Raw genomic sequence first — 20,962 nt, 5'->3', positions numbered from 1 at the left:
AACACCAAGTTACTGGTGCGTTTACATATTATCAATGTGTAACCGACTCGCAAGATACAACTCACACATCTCGGTTTCAAGAATATAAGATGTTATCGTCTCACCAATCACTCGTGATAAAATCCATGATGATCCAAGTGAGCGTGGGTTTAATCCAATGCTCAAATCATATTCATAAGCACTCATGAATGTTGCAACAAACATTTGCTTATGTCTAATACACTTTAGACAATCCACACACCAATTCACGACAGTCTTCATTCATACCTACTTCCAACATATGAACGACTGTGGTCCATTCGAATAATTTGATTATTCTGAAATAATTAATTATTCAGGAAGTCAAAACATGCAAAGTGAAACACAAGAATATTACTAATCCTATATGGTCCCAAACCTTTGAGTATAAATAAACACCTTTTATTTATCACAATATCGATTACTCATTATTTGTTGTTTCGGTTAATTAACTTATTACTTGAATTATTACTACAATTGTCCCATGCTCTTAGCATGCACACAATGTTTACTTATGGTCCTTACTTTGTGAAATAGATCAAATGAACACATTTCCAATCATACTCATTTCACAACTCCCAATTCTTATCATAAGTATAAGAATATCAAATTCTTGTCACTTATAGAATATGCTAGATTCTAACATTTTATGCAATGATCCTTTCGTAAAGTCATAGCTCAAAATCATCAAGACTTGGCCAATCTCTATCATAAACAATTCTATAGATATGATGTCTCTCACTCAAAGTACATTCCTTTGAACATCCTTCTTGCATAAAAGTTTCTAATCTAGATATAGACTCTCAATATCCAACTCCCAATATGGAAACATTTCCATATTTGCCATATGACAACTCATTCTTAATAGAATCTTATCTATTCATAATAATGTCGGTATGGTCCATCCAATACCATACTTCCAACTACTCACAAGCAACCAATCTTCAGCGAACTTTGGATCGTCCTTTGATCGTTGTTTAATTATTTGAGTCAAAATCGATTCTAGTCCTTTTTCCCTCTTAATGCGCTAGGCATTTGGAAAATTTTAGAATGGTCAAATATTATAGCATTTGCAATCGATCCTATACCCGAAGCTGTAACACCGTAAAAATTAAACAATTTTTCGCATTTTCAAACACATTTTTACAAACTCATTCATTCATAAAATGTCATAGTATCATGTCTTTATTTCACAAAATATCTCCCAAGATCAAAATACATAAAATCCCATGTGTGTGTACGAATCAAGTCGGCGCCTTCCCACGGTCATCACTGGTACCTAAAACACATAACACGTAACACTGTAAGCATAAGCTTAGTGAGTTCCCCAAAATACCACTCTAACATATAATAGCCACTCGAGGCTGAAACTCTGTCGACCCTCTGGTCAATGTGTCTCAGTGGGGCCCTCCAGCCCCAACTCTCTGTGGGACCTCTGGCCCTAACTCTAGGGACCCGAAAGTCCCAACTCTGTAACTTTGAATCATGCATATCACATATCACAATAAATCACAACACATAAATAACATGAAAATACACTGGCATATAACTCTATAGTACTCTGTCACATAACTCTGATACCACACTAGGTAAAGTATAGTGAGAAGACTCACCTCTGGTATCTCGGTAAATCTCTGACTCGGTAAACGCTGGCCTAGCCTCCGCCTAATCATATGAAATAAATACTCTATTTAATATAACTCTCAAAGGCTAGACTATGTCCTCTTATGACACTCTCAGAAGGGTAAAAGACCATTTTACCCCTCTCATAACTCAAAAGGCCCCACAATAGACCATACCCTAAAAGTCAACCAAAAGTCAACTTTCCGGGTTACGCTGCGCGTACCAGATGTGTACGCTGAGCGTACCCGACTGCATCTCATAATCGGGGAACGCCACCCAGTACGCGGCGTGTACTGGGATTACGCCCGGCGTACTCCCCAGCTCCAACCCCTTAGCTCTTGAGGTCTTAAACAGTTAAGACCCACGTCCAAATTTTAGATCTGACCACATCTAAGCCTCTTAATCCATAAAGTTGATGACTTTAAGCCTTTGCATGGCTGAACAAGCCACCAACTCCCATAATGTTCCATCCTTTAACTCTAGAAGGCTTATTACACAAGCATGACCTCAAACTAACATCCAAGATGGAAACTTTATGGTTCTAAATCACTAATACCACTGAAAAGGGACAGATCTCGGACCATGGAGCACTTTACACTCATAAAGTCTCCACCTTTGGGGTTTTTAGCCCTAGAAATGGCACATGCAACAACAACCAAAAGAAGAGGAAAGTTTTGAACTTTATACCTCCAAGTGTAGCCCTTTCCTCTGTAGATCTCAGATCCAAAATGTCACCTCAAGCTTTAGCTTCCAAGAGCTCCTTTCCTTCTTCTTCACTAAGTCACCAAAGCATAATTAGCTCCAACAACACTCTCACACACTAAGGACGATGGGAGGCTCTTTCTTAGGGTTTCACTCACTGATATGGATTAGCACCCTTTAAATAGTGCACAAGACGGATTAGGGTTTTTGCACCTGGGCCGGGTACGCCCAGCGTACCTTGGCGACTCCGCGTCCAAATTAAGCGCATGAGTACGCGTAGCGTACCCCTCTGGTACGCCCAACGTACTCACTTGCTATATCCCCTTCACTCAAGGACTAATCATGACCAATCGATAAAGAATAAGGGTGAAAGAAATGCACCTGAATCTCGGGGTGTTACAGAAGCGTATGGGACACAATGCATAATGTCTTACATAAAGATGTGATACTTTATCAATCTTCTGCCATAATATTTTATGTGTCACATTCTCACAATTCGAACTATGAAGAGGGATGTCGTAATCATAATCGAAATTTGAGAACACACTATGTATCCTAGACTAAATTTGTTAACATTCCACAATATAAGCCTTTAGATTTGAAATGAAGCATTATATTCTCTCCCTTGATTATAGCAAAACAACTTTTCAACCCTTACCACTTTGCAAAGTATAACTCTTGTTTTCTATAATTAATATTGCTAACTTGCAATACTTGCCATAATAATCATACAAGCATAACATTTATGCTCCCACTATCATGATGATTATTATCATATAAGCATAACACTTATGCTCCCACTAGCTTTGACATGTATTCAGAAAACAGCTTAACTTCCAGAAAACAATACCTATTGAATTTCTTAAGTTCATATTTCTAATACCTAATGCTTTGATAATCCTTTATATAAGCTTCTCAAACTTATACACCTTTGCCTTAGATAGTTCATGTGTGTCTAAACAATTTAGACTAATTGCCAAATCTCACAATTCGAATTATGGAAAAGGATACCGTAACCATAATCGAATTCGAGAATACAATTTCACAATCACTATCTTCTTAAAATCTCTCTTGGTGAAAGCATTTCCTCACAGTCATTTTCATGAAGGAGGGAATCTTATGACACTTAGATTTCAGGGTGTATGTGTTCCTATCCATGTGAATTTTCCAAAACCAAAGTTTGCGACAAATCCAAACTCATATGGACCGAACTTTCTCAATCTTGATCTCTTGCCTTATGGTAACACGAGTGCCCACCATGTATTCCAAGTAGTTAAGCAACTCATCCTTTCCTATCTATGTACTTTTCATTGATCAAGGTGCTTGCCTTTTATGCGTTCAAATGAGAACTCATAGAGCTCACGTGCATAATTAACTCAACTGGAACGACACAGAAACAAGATAGTGTCAACACGATAGGTTGTGAACCTCAAGTCGTGTGCTAGTGATGATCGATAAGGTTTATTCTTGATTAGTTCTTGAACTTTTCAAGACCATTAAGACTCCCACTGACTCCTTGACATATAAGATTCTCTTGTCAATAAACATTTCTCGACAAACAAATATTCAAGAGTTATTGTAGCTTTTATCAAGACAAAACACTTCACAAAATTGGTCATAGTTGGTCTTTGTCTTATCTAAGACATCTCAACTTTCCACATTTGATAAATGTTATAAACCTTCTTAAGACTTGTCACTCAATGTCACAATCTTAACTCTAAGACTTGTTTTTGGAACGAAGTATGATTGACTTCTTGATTTAACCATTTCTTCAATTCTTGATTCCTCTTCTCAGACATACAATTGTACTAAGACTCATTTAGAGGATCAATTGAGATTGGTTCTTAATCATTAAGACCTATCATAAAACATAATAAAAGGTACTCCCCCTTCTTGTTAGAATAGAGAAACTTTTATCTTTCTGCCTACTTGATTCTTCTTTATTTGTTCTGCTATTTATTGAAACTCTTTCAATCAACTTAGAATTACACTTAATCTTATAAGTATAATCATATTTACTAAACCTTAGTAAATCATGACGAATATCTTTGTTACTCTTGTGGTGCACTTGATCAACACACAACCTTGTGTATTCGATTTCCTAGTCCTTCACTTGACACTTTGTTAACAAATTAGTCTAACTTCCAAATATGAAATTTCTCATTCATCACGCAACCAAGTTGTATGATTCCAAGTTTCTGTCCAATTGAAACTTGGGCAATGAGAAACTCTCCCTATTTGGTAAATTCTTGACATTTCCACAAATAACAAAAATTAAGAATCAAATTCATTATTGCTAATAATAGAAACCTTCAAACATCAATTTTTCATACACGCCATTGCAAGGATAAATAAATAATATAAAATCAAAATTTATTTTATTGCGGAAAAATTTGTCCTTACAATGCAATCCAATTGAAAAACTATGTCAATACATATTTCTTAGCAATCTTATTCTAACTCCAAGTAGTAGCTTAAGAATCTAATCTTCAAGCAATGCGATCGAAATCCATTTCTTCATGATTAGATTCAGCTCACTTCTTCCCTTAGACTTCCTTTCTTTTCTTCGATCCTACAAAACATCAAAATGTAATCTTATCACATCATGTATCAAGAATCTAGAATAGGAACTTAAAAGAGTTAGTTAATGGATTTTACCTAAAGTAGAGCCATATGTTTTGACTCTCCCATCTCTTAGATCTCTTAGGTAAATAGGGCAGCTTCGTCTCCAATGCTCCTTCTCTTGGCAATAAAAGCAAATGGACTCTTTTGGAATGGCACAAGGAACTATCTCAGAATCTACCTTTTCTGGATCTCCAATGTCACCATTTCAATATCCATTGAAGTTTGGGAGTTTGATTTACTAGACAAATTTGCTCAACCAACTCGCCAAATCATCGCTGATTCAGCAGCTATAAGCAAACATGTCAAATCAATGAGGGTCACGTCATGATCCATCATATAGTACTCTCTAACGAACTCACTATATGATTCAGGAAGTGATTGAAGAACCCAGTCAACAGCCAACTTACCTGAAATCTCGACACCTAACATCCTTAACCTATCAATGTGTGACTTCATCTCTAAGATGTGTACACACATAGGTTTCCCATGTTTACTTGCCAAAAGGGCTTGAGTGAGCTTGGACTTTTCAAGCCTTCGAACTTGTGGGTTAGGGAGAATAATTGGAGAAGGTGGAGGTAGTGAAGCATGATCTCTTGTTCCTCGATCATATCGTGGAATGTCATCTTCGTTTGGAAAGCTTGTTCCATGGGATTTTGGGAAGACCATGATTGTCATAACTAGACATCTACAAAACGGGAGAAAATTCAAGTTAAGTTGATTAGAATCCTTGATGTGACACCCAAATGAAACATCAAGGCTAGGATCCAACACAATACTCTACAACCTAGAAGAGGGATGCCGTAATCTAGTTGCAGAATATTTGAAGGTAGGTAAATGACGATTTACCAATTTCCACCATGAAAAATGAAAAAGAAATTTAAGTTTTAAATCTATTGAAAATTCCTAGATCTTTTGAGATTCATTGAACATTTCAATGGCATGTTTAAATCTCGATATGCCCCTCGATTTGTGACTGGGATGCCGAGGATCACAAAACAGGGTGTGAATAACCATGCAAACTTACATGGTGCCCCCAATGTTACAGTCACCTATTCGGTGTGCCGGTTAACCACACACTCTCCACCGAACTATGACAAACATTGAGTCACCATTTGCTTTAGTGTGTCGGTTAACCACATGCGCTCCACTAACGTCTTCGCAAGGGCACAAAAGTGTAATTTCATGGAATTGCATCAATTCACTTTTGCCTAAAGTAACTAAGATTGAGAATTTTGTAAAACATTTAGTTACTTTATACTTCATTATACTTTTAATGGAAAGGGTTTGCCCTATCCTACCCGTTCGGCTAACGACCCTCCACCAATCAAGGAAGCGGTGGGTGAGAGTGGACACCCATTAAACAACCATTTTATAGGCCATAACCTTATACCCCCCTTATAGATCTGCTTCGTGAATGAGGCATACTAACGGTAAGACTAGCATTTAAGTTATACATATGTAATATTAGACTTTTAATGTTATACATAGTATAAGGGTGTATTTTACACTTTTAAAATACTAGGTGGTTTAATTTTATAAATTACACTTTTAATTTAATTAAATATAAACCATATCATTATGGATTTATTAACTCTCTTTTAATTATACACTTAATTAATTTAATAAAACCATAAGGGTGTAATTTGAACTTTTCAAAATTAGGGTTTTAGAATTTAGGCTTTTTCAAAATTAAACTTTTTAATCAAACAATTTAAATTCCAAAACTTGAGGGCAAGTTTTGAAACTTTTCAAAACATAAGCAAGAACATTCTAGATCAAATTCCAAATAATAATAATTAACCAATTAATTAGTAATTATCTAAATATGACCTAATTCAATTTCTTGCAAGATAATCTATCAAATAATTCAAATAAATCAAGTTTATCACACAAGGAAATGATTATCTAATTTATTTGACAATTATCTTTTATTTTGGTAAGGATATCTTTTAAATTAAACAATTAATTTAATCTAATCCCTTAAATCCCCTAGATTTCGAAATTATGGGATGAGATAAATCAAAATCTTTAATTACCAAATTTAAACATTTAAAGGATAATTACAAGATATGACATTATCAAAATACCTAAAATTTAGGATCTAACCTAGGGAAGGAGTCAATTTCGAAATCCAAGGGTTGGATAACCCTAGATTTCAAAATCTTGGAGGCTAAGGAAAGGGTTTAAAACCCTATCAAAAAATCGCCAACTAGGGTTTTGCAACCCTAATTGCGAAACTTACCAAGCCCTAGGGTTTACTAGCAATAAACCCTAATTTGTCAAGTTCATACATTAGAATAATGCTAATTGAAAACAAAAACCAATGGCTCTGATACCACTGATGTGTTTTATACAAACAATCCTATGTGTGCATGCAACCCTAGAGTTGGATCTATGTTTTCACTATTAGTTATACAACTTTATGAACACAAAAAGAAACCTGGCATGCTACTATTATTTTTGAAATTCATATATAAAAATAGAATACATACCTTTTGTTGTTATATAGCAATAACAACTAGTTCCTTGAATTTCCTTAGCTCTTGAAAGCAAGTACCACAAGTATAGTACCTCTAATGGCTCACAAACACACTAGGTGAAAGGATGAATATGGGAGAGAGGAGAGAAGGGTATCTTGCCCTAGATTTCGTCCCTTTTAGGGTTTCCCAAGGCTTGGACGAAATCTTAGTGCCTTAGGGTGCTATTTATACTTAAGGCTAACTAGGGTTTCAAGGTGTAAACCCTAATCCCTTAGCTTAGGGCCTAAGCAAGTCCATGGACTCCTTTCCTTAAGCCCTTGGAAGAAAACTCCTAGATCCTTCTAGGATTTTCGTTCAAGCCTTAATAAAGGTGATCCAATGGCTCAAAGCCTCAACTATTGAATAATTACAAAACAGCCCCTGTACTTTTAATTAATTCATTTAATCCCGAAATTAATTCCTAATTAATTTCTGATTAAATAATATGATTCCAAATTAATATATTATTCATATAATATATTAACAAATCATATTTATACCCTAATTTATTATTCTTAACAATAAACCAGCCTTTCTCCTCAACAATCATCCTGTCTAGTCACCAGTGTGAAGGCAACCTAAAAGGACCATGCACAATCGGGTCAAGTACATACCAAAATAGTTATGGACTTAGACACTAATGCAACAATATATATATATATCGTTTATATCTTTGATACCGTTTAAGTTTTATCAATCTTCAAATACAACATTTTATTGCAATCGAACATAAACAAACGACATATTAATTAAAAAAATTGTCTTTGAATGTCATTTTTTACTTTATTATAATGTAACTTTTAGGCATGTAATCTCGATAAAATATATCAATTTTTTGATCTCACCATAACATTAGTATAACACATCCGTTGTGTTTTACAATCAGATATATTACACAAAATATCATATCATCAAAAATTAATTATACTATTATTTAATCAGTTTCGTAGACAAAGACGTGTTTATAAATGTCTCTAATAACGATATGAAAAATGACATAAAAACATATGTAAATCTTAAATTGTAACATATTTTAACAACATAATTGCTATTATGTGCAACATGCGGAGATTCACGTAGTTATTTATAAACATAACATATGTCTTTATTATAGTTAAACAAAGAGAAAACATTTGTTGCTAATTTTTAGGAATATAATGATGAACTAAGTACGCCTCTATTGTTTGTTGACCACTTCAAACTCTCAAAGCTTCTCCTATGTATCATTGTGGGTGTCATAGTGAGATGTATTTTGTGAATGTTCCTTTGATGTTGGTGTTTATTTTATGTTTTTTAACCTAACTACCACTCAACATCCAGACATCACCTGGTAACAACAATCGACTAACACATATATCGAATGTGAAAAGTGAACCATGAATGATAGTTTATATGGAAACAAGTGAAGGGTGCTTATCTGTTTAATTTTCATTCAAAGTTCACTTTTCACTCATGCTAGATATGTGTATTTCGATGGTTCTTACCAAGTAATATATTGAGGTTGGATAGTAGTTAGGTTAAAAAACATAATGAAAGATTTATATGTTCAAAAATTATTATGTAATGATATTTTTAATAACATGTCGCATGTGATCCTATAGCATCACACCTTATAGTAAGTAGACATTTATTGATTATTTATTAAGTAATTTGTATTTAATTGGAGAAACATATATAGTACATCTCATCATGACACCCACGACGATACATATGAGGAACATAGAGAGTTTGAAGTGTTCAACAAACAATAGAAGATTACTTAGTCCATCATTCTATTTTTAAAAATTAGCAAAAAATGTATTTTCTTAGTTTATAATAAAAAGTATTTGTTATGTTTATAAATGATTTATTAATAACAATATCTATTAATTTCATGGTAATTTTCAAAAAAAAAATAAATCTAAATATTTTGGTTATTGGGTAATTTTTAAAAAAAATTTCAATATTTTGACAAACTAACGAAAAATAACAAAATATCGGCTAAATCTATGAAATCGGCCAAAAAATATCTCTTTTTTTTTTTGAAGTTTTAGCCGTTATTTTGTGTTTCTATGAACAAAATTTAGTTTGAGATTTTTTATAAATTGAACTAAAATATTAGAATTTCTTTAAATTTTTTAAAAAAAAATACCAAATTAATATATTTTTGAGATTGAACTCATTAAAATTCTTATTAGAAACACTTTATTATACATCTTTTTAACCTAGCCCTAACTTTTTTTTTTGAAGATTTCTAAAAATTATAATAAAATTGATTATTAAACTTGAGACGTCTCTTCCGAGAATACAAAGTAGACCCGGAGATATTTGTATAACTTTTCACCTTTGACAATGGGCTAGTCAAAGTTAAATAATAATTTTCAATTTTCAACGAAAAAAGTGCTGAACACGTGCCACGTCCCGACACCTAACTGACGGCCGAAACATTGCTCCTCCGGAAATCCTGGTGACAACCAAAATCTTGCTTTCCAAGTCATCTAGAAGATTCGCGTTCTCCCAACGCCAAAAACTCCCTAAAACCCCTCACCATTTTTCATTCCCCTCCCATATTTTTGGCAACTATCTTACATCTTTTCTCTCTCTAAAAAGTAAGAACTTCGTTAATGTTTGATTATGTATATGATGAATATGACGAATTACTTATCAACTATCATCGATGTTTGATCCATGTTGCTGTTATTGATGTTGTTTTGCAGATCTGAATTCTGAGTTTTTGCCATATTTGGAGCAAAAATGAAGAGTTCGAATATCTACGAGAGGTTTTCTCAAACGTTTCGTCAACATCCTTCTCTCTCGAGATTTCTCGTGGTTTTCGCCGTCAGGTAACACCAATGCTTGTTTGTTTGTTTTTTTTTAATGAATGAACTTCAATCTGATTGTTGTGAATGCTGCTTTATTTGGTTAAACGTTGATTTGAAGTCGATTAGATCTGGATTCGGTGTGAAGTAGATGTGATGTTCATACTTCATAAGATGTAACGTTTTGGAAATTTTAACCGAGTTTTGAGATGTATTATCGATTACAGCAAATCTTCAGAATTGTGTGGTGGTTTTTATCAATTTCTGTAGAGGTTGATTTGATCTTGCAGGTGGTTAGTTTAGGTTGATGGCTCCTTTGAGTGGTTAATTCTGTTTAATGTGTTTAAGATTGATGGCTCCTGTTAGTTCTGATTGTTTTTTATAGGAACACAAGGCAAAATATATGTGGAACAAATTAAACATCTAACAGGATTCAATGAAGCAATTATCAAGTAATGACATCATATAAGATCGAATCATTAAAGTAAAAAACTTAGTTGATGATAATACTGATTTAGGATTCAAGTTTGATGATGAAACCATTATGTAAGAATGAGTCAAACTTGAGGAATTGATGCCGATAATATAATGGAAGGGTTCTCTAATGTACATTATGGTGTTCTTGAAGGAAAATTTCTTAATTAACAACTCCCAAGAAACAGACCACAATCTACTATATAATTTAGTTAGTTAACAGCTTTTGTGATGATTAAACCTATAAAAGTCAGAAAAGTTTAAAAAAATCATTTTGGCCATACTTCTCTTTCCAGATCTGACTTTTTTCTTCAAGGGATAACACCTCCCTCTCTTTCCTTGATTTAAGGAGTATGTGATAAATTTGCTAGATGATTACCTTTTGCTTGTTTTCTACAGCAGCAAAAACCCACTTTTGTTCACTCATTTCAGGTTCTAATATCAGCTTTTGGCAAAAGCTCATCACTTTTGCTCACTCATCTCCCCTGTTTTCTCTTGTTTTCTTTAGGAACATACTTTCAGTTAATCATTCATTATAATTTATAACATCCTATTCTCATTTCTTTCTGTTACAACAATGAACATCCATTTTTTTTTCTTTATCTATAAAACTCTACTTTCTTTGATTTGTTTATTATGCACACAAACTTATAGCTTTTCATATATGTAACTTTGTAGTGGTGGAGGTCTTGTGGCTTATTCAGAGGGAAACATATTAAGTAGTAGTCCAAAGATTGATGAATTACCCGAGGCAGGTAACAAGAAAAAGAGGGTAGTTGTACTTGGAACTGGTTGGGCTGGAACAAGTTTCTTGAAAAATTTGAAGAATTCTTCATATGATGTCCAAGTGGTATCACCTAGAAATTACTTTGCTTTCACACCTTTATTACCAAGTGTCACAGTTGGCACTGTGGAAGCTAGAAGTGTTGTCGAACCCATTCGCAACATTGTCAAAAAGGTAACTGAATTTGTTGTATGGTGTTTTTGCAAAAGACGTAAATACCCTTCTCATCATCATCACATCTAAAATAGCCCTAGAAAGTTTTTCCACTTTCTTCCAGTTGAGTCCATTCCTACTGTGTTGCGGTTGGACAAAAACTTTCTAGGGTTATTTTCGTCTTTTTGATGACATGGATGAAAATGGGCATTTATGTCTTTTTTCACAGACGAGTTTTCAAGAGCAAAAGTTTATGTTCTATCTATTTGGGCGGGATAAAGAAAATTGAAAATTTTGTCCCATTGACATCAATATGAAAATTTCCAGGGCTATTTTCGTCTTTTTGATGACGAGGATGAGAAAGGGTATTTATGTCTTTTTCCATGGATGATATCTATTGAGAAAGTTTATGTTCCACCTTTTTTGGGAGGAATAAAGAAAATTGAAAATTTTGTCCCATTGATATCAATATGAAAATTTATAGGGCTATTTTTGTCTTATTGATGACATGGATGAAAATGGGCATTTATGTCTTTTTTCACAGACAAGTTTTCAAGAGCAAGTTTATATTCTATCTATTTGGGCGGGATAACGAAAATTGTAAATTTTGTCCCATTGACATCAATATGAAAATTTCTAGGGCTATTTTCGTCTTTTTGATGACGAGGATGAGAAAGGGAATTTATGTGAGATTTCAAGAGAATGTTTATGTTCTATCTTTTTGGGTGGGGTCAAGAAAATTTAAAATTGAAAATTTTGTTCCATTGATTAATATATATAATATAATATTTGCGACTTATTGGGAACTGATTAATGACTGTTTTAATATGTAACAGAAGAATGTAAATGTTAATTTCTTGGAAGCTGAATGTTACAAGATTGATGCAAAAAACAAGAAAGTATATTGTCGTTCAACTCAAGATGAGAAAGAAGAATTCATTGTTGATTATGATTACCTTGTTGTTGCCATGGGAGCACGTGTTAATACCTTCAACACTCCTGGTGTCGAAGAAAACTGCCTCTACTTAAAGGTAACTCTTTCTTGCTCATCTTAATATCTTATTGTTAGGTAGATCTTTTATTTTTCATATTTACAACTAATCAAATTCATTTATTATTATTATTATTATAATTACTTTGTGTTACTTCAGGAAGTTGAAGATGCTCTAAAGATCCGGAGGAGTGTAATCGATTGCTTTGAAAAGGCAAGCCTACCAAACGTAAGTGAAGATGAGAGAAAAAGGATGCTTCAGTTTGTTGTTGTTGGTGGTGGGCCCACCGGTGTTGAGTTTGCAGCTGAGCTTCATGATTTTGTTTCTGAGGATTTGGTGAGATTGTATCCAGCTGTTAAAGATTTCGTCAAAATATCACTTCTTGAAGCAACCGACCATATTCTCAACATGTAACTAAACCTTTTCTACACTTGTTATATGCTACAAACGAGAGATATGTAACATTAATTATTCCACTTTTTTGGTTGCAGGTTTGACAAAAGAATTACAGCTTTCGCAGAAGAAAAGTTTCATAGAGATGGTATAGATTTGAGAACAGGATCAATGGTGGTGAAGGTGACAGATAAAGAAATTTCAACAAAAGAAATCAAAACTGGAAAAATCTCTACAATACCTTATGGGATGGCTGTCTGGTCAACAGGTATTGCAACTCGCCCTGTTGTCATGGACTTCATGAAGCAAATTGGTCAGGTTTGTATTTTTCTCTTCTTTAAATCAACATGACATGTCAAAACCATTGTCATTTCAATAAGATGCTGACGCCTTATTTCTTTCTGTTGTTTAGGCAAATCGACGTGTATTAGCAACTGATGAATGGCTTAGAGTTGAAGGAACCAACAGCATATATGCTCTAGGCGATTGTGCCACAATCAACCAACGCAAAGTCATGGTACCTTTTTTATAAAACAAAATAAATTCAATAGGATCCCATAAACATCAGAATTACATTTGATTTTGCAGGAGGATATTTCGTCTATATTTAAAAAGGCTGACAAGGACAACTCTGGAACCCTTACAGTTAAAGAATTTCAAGAAGCCCTTGATGACATCTGTGACAGGTATATGTAGTTAAAATGTAATCAAGTATTTTACAAAAATACATACGTTTTCCATTTAAGTAGTGAATAACGTCTTACAACACTATCTATCAGGTATCCTCAAGTGCAACTTTATCTAAAGAACAAGAAAATGAGCAATCTTGTTGATTTACTAAAGGAATCCAAGGGCGATGTTGCAAAAGAATCAATTGCACTCAATGTTGAAGAATTTAAATCCGCTCTATCTCAAGTTGATTCTCAAATGAAGAATCTTCCCGCAACCGCTCAGGTAAAAACCATTATCTAAAACTTACCAGTTAGCAACTAGCTTATCAGTTATCAGCTAGATGGAAAATGTAAAATGACATCAAATGACTTTAATGCTCTCACCAAACACTACATTGCAATAAGCTTTATGTTTCACTATACGCAACCTTAAGTGTTTATCTATTTGTTGTTTTCTCAAATATTTTATAAACATCATTTATCCAACAACACTTAACTTAATGATAATTGGTTTGCAGGTTGCAGCTCAGCAAGGGTCATACCTTGCGGATTGCTTTAACCGCATGGACGAGTGCGAGAAACATCCGGAAGGTCCTCTCCGTTTCCGAGAGTCGGGACGCCATCGGTTTCGTCCTTTCAGGCACAAATTCAATTTTAATTTAAAATATATATATATATATATATATATATATATATATATATATATATATATATATATATATATTTATGATGTGAATTTATTGGTTGTTTGTGTAGATACAAGCACCTTGGCCAATTTGCTCCATTAGGAGGAGAACAAACAGCAGCACAACTCCCTGGGGATTGGGTTTCCATTGGCCACAGCACTCAGTGGCTCTGGTATTCTGTCTATGCAAGGTACCTACGTATTATAATTAATTAATTAATTACTTGTAATTATTTATGTTGTTTTAATTTTATTTTGTATTTGAAAATTGAAATTGAACAGCAAGCAAGTGAGTTGGCGTACAAGGTCGCTAGTGGTGTCCGATTGGATGAGACGTTTCATATTCGGCCGAGACTCAAGTCAAATATAATACCACACCAAACACATCATAGAGTTCTTCCAATTTTGTACGCCGATTTATTATTATTATTATTTTTTTGGTTACAGAAAATCATAATTATTCTTCATCTATTATTTACCTTTTTGTTTTTGTTTTGGTTAAATAACGGAAACAATGTTTTCCAGGCATACACTTATTTTTTTACCTGAGCTGTTTTATTTCAAATACAATTATACAAATAACTACCTTTGTCATGCTTACATGCTATTATCGCTTGTACTTGTTGTTTATTGACTTGTAATGTTTTGACCAAGTCAAAGTGAAGTGAAGATTGCATGTTTTAACATGTGGCGTAATAATATTCGGCCATAACTGTTTTGCATGTACCTTCTCAATAATCATGTAAAAGGTTTTCATCAAATTCAAAACATAAATAATAAATAGTTTAATTAAAATAAGAGCCCAAGTAAAAAAAATGTAGAAAGAATATTAATTGATTTTGGTAACTATTATTTCTTAGTTAAAAAGTTGTAATAAAATTTATTTTTATTTATGTGATTTTTAAGTAATACTAATATTTGACTATTTCTAAAAAGGTTGAATACAAAAAACTTCTAGTATAATCTTAATTTTGTGTGATAAGGTTTTGTTATATATTAACTTTTTATGCTTTAAGAAAAAATGATTAGTTATAACTTATAATTGATATACGAATTAAATTAAAAAATTATATGGTTCAATTGCTTGTCCCATCTAGTTACTTTTTTATTCTATCAAACCATGCAAACCATTACTTGTGGCATGTGGAATCGAATGTTGTACACATTAGTCACACTTCAGTTGCTGTGATGGGATGTCTTATGGTACATATCTCTCTCTATATAAACTCTATGTGTTGATACTTCTCATTGTGGTTCTACCTATGGGAACAATAGAGGAGGAGGTCTCTGGCGGCAGCCATGGTGGTAGTGCTTTCAACAATATAACAAACAACGGTGGTGATGGTGGTGGTGGCGGCGGCAATGGACGAACAAAATTGAAACTAGCATGTACCAACTTCTTGAGCAAACTATACAAAATGGTTGATAATAAAGCGACCAACTCCATCATATCATGGGGCTCGTCTTCTAACACCTTCATCATATCCGATGAAGGACGATTTATATCAGAGATTCTCCCTTGCTACTTCAAAATCAATCATCTTGATAACTTCATTTATCAACTTAATAACTATGTTAGTATTTCTTTCTTTGCTACAATGACATACATATAAGGGTATATAGATGCATAATCTTTTTCAAGTGTGACAGAATAAAAAGAAAAAAACTCAATAGTGGAAACAAATAACAAGAAAACCCTAAAAGAAAGTTACCTATGTTGGTTTTCTTAGATAGATCGAGTAGATTTGATCAAACTCAACTTTTATTTTTATTTTTTCTTTCTTCGTGAGGACAAATAAAAAAAGATACCCATTGTCTGGGGTTAGACCATCCTTGTAAACATTTTGAATCGATTTGAATAGTCATCTAGTTGAAACTAACTGTTGAAATCCAATTTGAAAAGGGTTTCAAGAAGAAGGAAGGGGATCACTTATTGGAGTTCGAGCACGAGTATTTCCAAGAAGGGAATCAACTCTTGCTAAAACACATCAAGAGAAGAAACAAACCACTTATGGCCACCAACAACATATCAACACTTAGTGTTGCCACAAACGAGCTTGAAGCCTTATTTGCAAAAGTTAGACATTCTCAACAACAAATCAAAACGAAAATACATTGGCTTAAAGATGATATAGGAAAAACTTTCTCCGAGGTCAAAAGTATTATTGAAGATAACTCTCATAAACTGATATCAACATTTTTCGAAGGCCGTAAAAGAAAACTTGTTGATTTTAACCTTGGAACTGATTTTGTTGATATCGAGAAAGATTTTGAACTAATGTATGGTCAATGTGAGGCATCGATGACTCATATCGATGGTTTTATGACCTTGAGTGATTTGACTGAAAAACTTACTAAAAAACACAATGATAATAATAGAGGTAGTGTGGTTGGTGATGATCGACGACGTATACCTCAGTTTTTACAAAAACTATATGACATGGTACAAAAAGAAGAAACTGATAATTTTGTTTCATGGAACCTACCTAATCGTGATAGTTTCATCATCCGAGATATTAATGAGTTTGCTAGTCAAGTTCTTCCTATGTATTTCACTCATGCAAATTTTAGTAGCTTCAATTCACAACTTAACATATATGTAAGTCTCAAATTAGAAATCTATACTTTTTTAGTTTTAAAATCAAATTTACCCATGTTGGAATATAAATTATATAACAATGTTTTCATAAACACCAACATATTCCTATCCTAGCCATATATTGTACTTTTTTTTTTTAAAACTTAAGTGTTTTTCACAAATTCCTCATGAAATGACATTTATACGTATCAGATTTTGAAGATGAAAAGTTATTTTGATGTCATAAGTCATAAGGGAGCGTATAAAATGTTTCACGAATTAGTGACATTTTGCAATTGGAAAAGCTTGAGTGCATTTATGTGTAACTTTACTTCCATTTTGATAATCTTTCTTGCACTACAATGGATTGTTTTCTAACTATTATTTTGGTTTGTTTCAAAGGGTTTCCGAAAGATCAGTTGGGAACGTCATGAATATGCGAATGAATGGTTTCAAGGAGGAAGATACGATTTGTTAGTGAATATCAAGAGAAGAGGCAAAAATCCATTATTGACTCGCTCAACTATAAAGTTTTCTTTAACACAAGTAGAAATGTTTAAGGACCAATTGAAAACTATAGAACAAGAGCAAGAGAAGAATATCATATGTCTCTCAAACTATGAAGAACAAATGAAAAGTTCGGTATATGAGTTTAAGGAAAAAGTCATCAACATGGCAAACATTGTCAACAAAATGATACTAACAAGCAATGATAACCCTGAAAACATCAAGAAACCTGAAACGAACATTAAAGACAAAGGTAACCGATATGTTTGGCATTCAAACATATTACATTAATAAATGATCACTTAGATTTTCTCTATTAAGTCGTTAATTGCATTAAATTGAAAAAACATCAAATAAACATGATTGATGGTTTGTTTCTTTGTAAAACACGATCTTATAGGTAAAACGGAAGAACATTATTTGAATGTTGATGAATGCATGACATCAATTGATAACAATAAGGCCGAAGCACAAACTTATTTTTTAGATCTTATGGAAGACACTTGGATTGTCGAAAGAGAAATGGAGCCATATTTATCTCTTTATCTTGGAAGAGAGAGTGAGATAGAAAAAAAAAAGTTTAATCTTGATGATGCTTAACTCGTGTTCATAGAATATGTTTTTCTCACAATATGTATGTTTTAAGATGATCATTAGCTTTATGTTTATATTGAATTGTTTTATTCGACATCAAATTTATTACTTATATATATATATATATATATATATATATATATATATATATATATATATATATATATATATATATATATATATATATATATATATATATATATATATTATGTTGAGTATTTTAGACATAAATATATGTATTGTTTATCATGGATGAATACGTCGACAAATATGATGAGTTCTATTGGCCTTCGTATTCTTATTAAGAGTATATAAGTTGTTGAATGAACGGGTATTTCACTATTTTGTTTTCGTTGTTTTAATATAGTATTAAAAGTTATATTTAAATAATTATCAATATATTATTTTATTTATATAATTCTCAAAAAAATAAAGTTTTTTCGAACAATGGGTGATTACTAAAGAAATACTATGAAAATATATGTGTCCCTGGTTTACTCGCCTTAGAAATTGATAAAATAAAATTCAAAAATATTAGAAAATAGTTTTTATTGCAAACTACATACAACTTATCATATTTCATTTATTTTTCCGATTAAAATATTGTATATTATATTTTTACTAATTAATAAAACACCATATTTTGAAGAAAAAAAATCATTGCTGACCACTATAACCTTTATTGCCGATTTAACAGATTATCACCATTAGGCGTCATCCAAATTCTATAACAATTTTTATCTAATTTGACTACAATAACAAATGTTTAGTATTTTTTTAACGGTGGGTTTTTGTTAAGAAAAGTTGTTAAAAGGATTTTTTTTTCAAATGTTTGTAATGTTTAGGGTTGTAACAAAAAAATTCACATCAGAATAAATTTTCAAATGTTTCTAAATGAGTTTTATATTTTTTTTTGAACTTAATATTTTTATTGTAAGATATTATTTTCATTCTAAAAACTATAAAATTTGCATAATTTACTAATTAATTAGTTCCATTTTTTTGCCGTTTGATTTTAATAAAAGATTACAATTAAAAAATCTTAAATGTTGCATTCAGTCCCTTTATAGAATCTTATTATGCACATACCCGTTGTGATTTCATAGCAATAATAATTTCATTTGTTATAGTAGATGATGTTTGCATTCATAATCATTCAAATTATGACAAGTTTTTGAAAAAATAAAGGTATTTTCTTAGCCTTTAGAGCATCCACAATGTATAGTTTAATGGAAGAATTAAATGAAATGGCATGCTTAATTGACATTCAATGGATTAAACTCCATCATTATGGGATGTCATGTTGGCATTCAATGGATATGATGTTCAATGACAATTGAACTCTTCAATGAGAAAAAAAACTTATTAACTATTAAATATATATTCCATTGAACTCTATTGAGTTGAATGCATTGTAGGAAAATTAATATAAAATTATATAGTAAATAAATTGATGATGTATCAATTCATTAAAATCTAATAAATTTAATGTATTGTGGATGTCCTTAGATATAGTTTTTAGTATGAGTACCATAGCCTTCAACATATGATGCTTGCAATTTTTTTGTGAATTCGTTTGATTATGAGGCTGCGAAGTGTGGTTAGTTTCTGCATACAGATCATCTTCAACTATGATGGAAAAATGAAATATCTGAACAATGTGATTGAATTTGTTAATATCAAATTATCTAAACAATAAATATCCTCCTTTAAATTATAAAATATATCTTATAAACAAAAAAGAAAAGTTGAAAACATATAATTATAGATCAAAATTGTGAAATTAGAAAAAATTGTTATAGAACCAATAACTCATTTCTAAAACAAGTATAAAATATAAAACATGTACATATTTATTATGCTGCACGGGTAGTACGAACTATTTCTCAAATTTTTCCGTCAAATCTAAATTTAATAAAAATTCATCAAAAACCGTCATAAATCTGTTGGAAATCCATCACAAACCATCATGAATTTATTGGCAATCATATTATCTAATTTCCTGATTTACCTTTATGCACTAGTCAGTGTATAAAAGGCAATTAGGAATCCTAGTTCGAGTACGATACTAGGAATTATGGTAAGGATCAAGTTTTCTTGGTGAGCAAGGATTAGGATCAATATATATATATATATATATATATATATATATATATATATATATATATATATATATATATATATATATATATATATATATATATATATATATAATCCGTAAGAACCACAGTTACAAAATTAATTAAATTTTTATAGTCAAAACTCAAAATTATTAATTAATTATTTTAAATAAGTTATTAATTAAGAGATCTTTTTAGTTATATAAATTTTAATCATTAATTTAAATAAATATGTGAAATTATATCATTTTATAATTTGTATTAATTTAATTTTAATTTTTATTCTAATGTTATTAATTTAATGTAATTAGAGTGAAAAATTTAAAATTGAAATTTGAAATGGAGTTGACAAGTGACATTAATTAATTATGAGATATAATAGGGTGACACATGACAAAAGGAGAATAAAATATGTATTAATTATGAAGCCTAATAGGATGACACATGTCAAAAGGAGAATAAAACTATTCTTTTATATATATATATATATATATATATATATATATATATATATATATATATATATATATATATATATATATATATATATATATATATATATATGGGCTATGTATTGTCTTCACAGAGTGATTAAGAGAGCTCCTGTAGCATTGTTTTGTAACCCAAGTTTTGAGTTATTTTCTTGAGTTATAATAAGAATCTCTTTTGTTCATCTGTTAAATACCATTTCTGTCTTACAAATCCATCATAAAGTTTGATAATTGT

At 31.7% G+C, this 20,962-nt stretch overlaps 2 protein-coding genes across 2 annotated transcripts; both read left to right on the top strand.

Moving 5' to 3' along the window:
• Positions 1-9,719: 9,719 nt before the first annotated feature.
• Positions 9,720-15,044, top strand: LOC111882867 (external alternative NAD(P)H-ubiquinone oxidoreductase B2, mitochondrial). The gene is made up of 12 exons (XM_023879238.3): positions 9,720-10,075; positions 10,184-10,309; positions 11,438-11,717; positions 12,533-12,727; positions 12,848-13,098; positions 13,180-13,399; positions 13,494-13,598; positions 13,670-13,767; positions 13,861-14,035; positions 14,271-14,392; positions 14,509-14,628; positions 14,720-15,044. The coding sequence occupies exons 2-12, from the start codon at positions 10,221-10,223 to the stop codon at positions 14,805-14,807; spliced, it is 1,743 nt and encodes a 580-aa protein (XP_023735006.1). The 5' UTR covers positions 9,720-10,075; positions 10,184-10,220; the 3' UTR covers positions 14,808-15,044.
• A 453-nt stretch (positions 15,045-15,497) lies between these two features.
• Positions 15,498-17,773, top strand: LOC111882864 (heat stress transcription factor A-1b). Its single transcript, XM_052768047.1, has 2 exons — positions 15,498-16,011; positions 16,341-17,773. The coding sequence occupies exons 1-2, from the start codon at positions 15,631-15,633 to the stop codon at positions 17,148-17,150; spliced, it is 1,191 nt and encodes a 396-aa protein (XP_052624007.1). The 5' UTR covers positions 15,498-15,630; the 3' UTR covers positions 17,151-17,773.
• The last annotated feature ends 3,189 nt before the right edge of the window (positions 17,774-20,962 follow it).

The sequence above is a fragment of the Lactuca sativa genome, chromosome 1, assembly GCF_002870075.4.
Source record: "Lactuca sativa cultivar Salinas chromosome 1, Lsat_Salinas_v11, whole genome shotgun sequence".
Classification (NCBI taxonomy): domain Eukaryota; kingdom Viridiplantae; phylum Streptophyta; class Magnoliopsida; order Asterales; family Asteraceae; genus Lactuca; species Lactuca sativa.
This window is presented reverse-complemented; position numbering and strand designations above follow the sequence as displayed.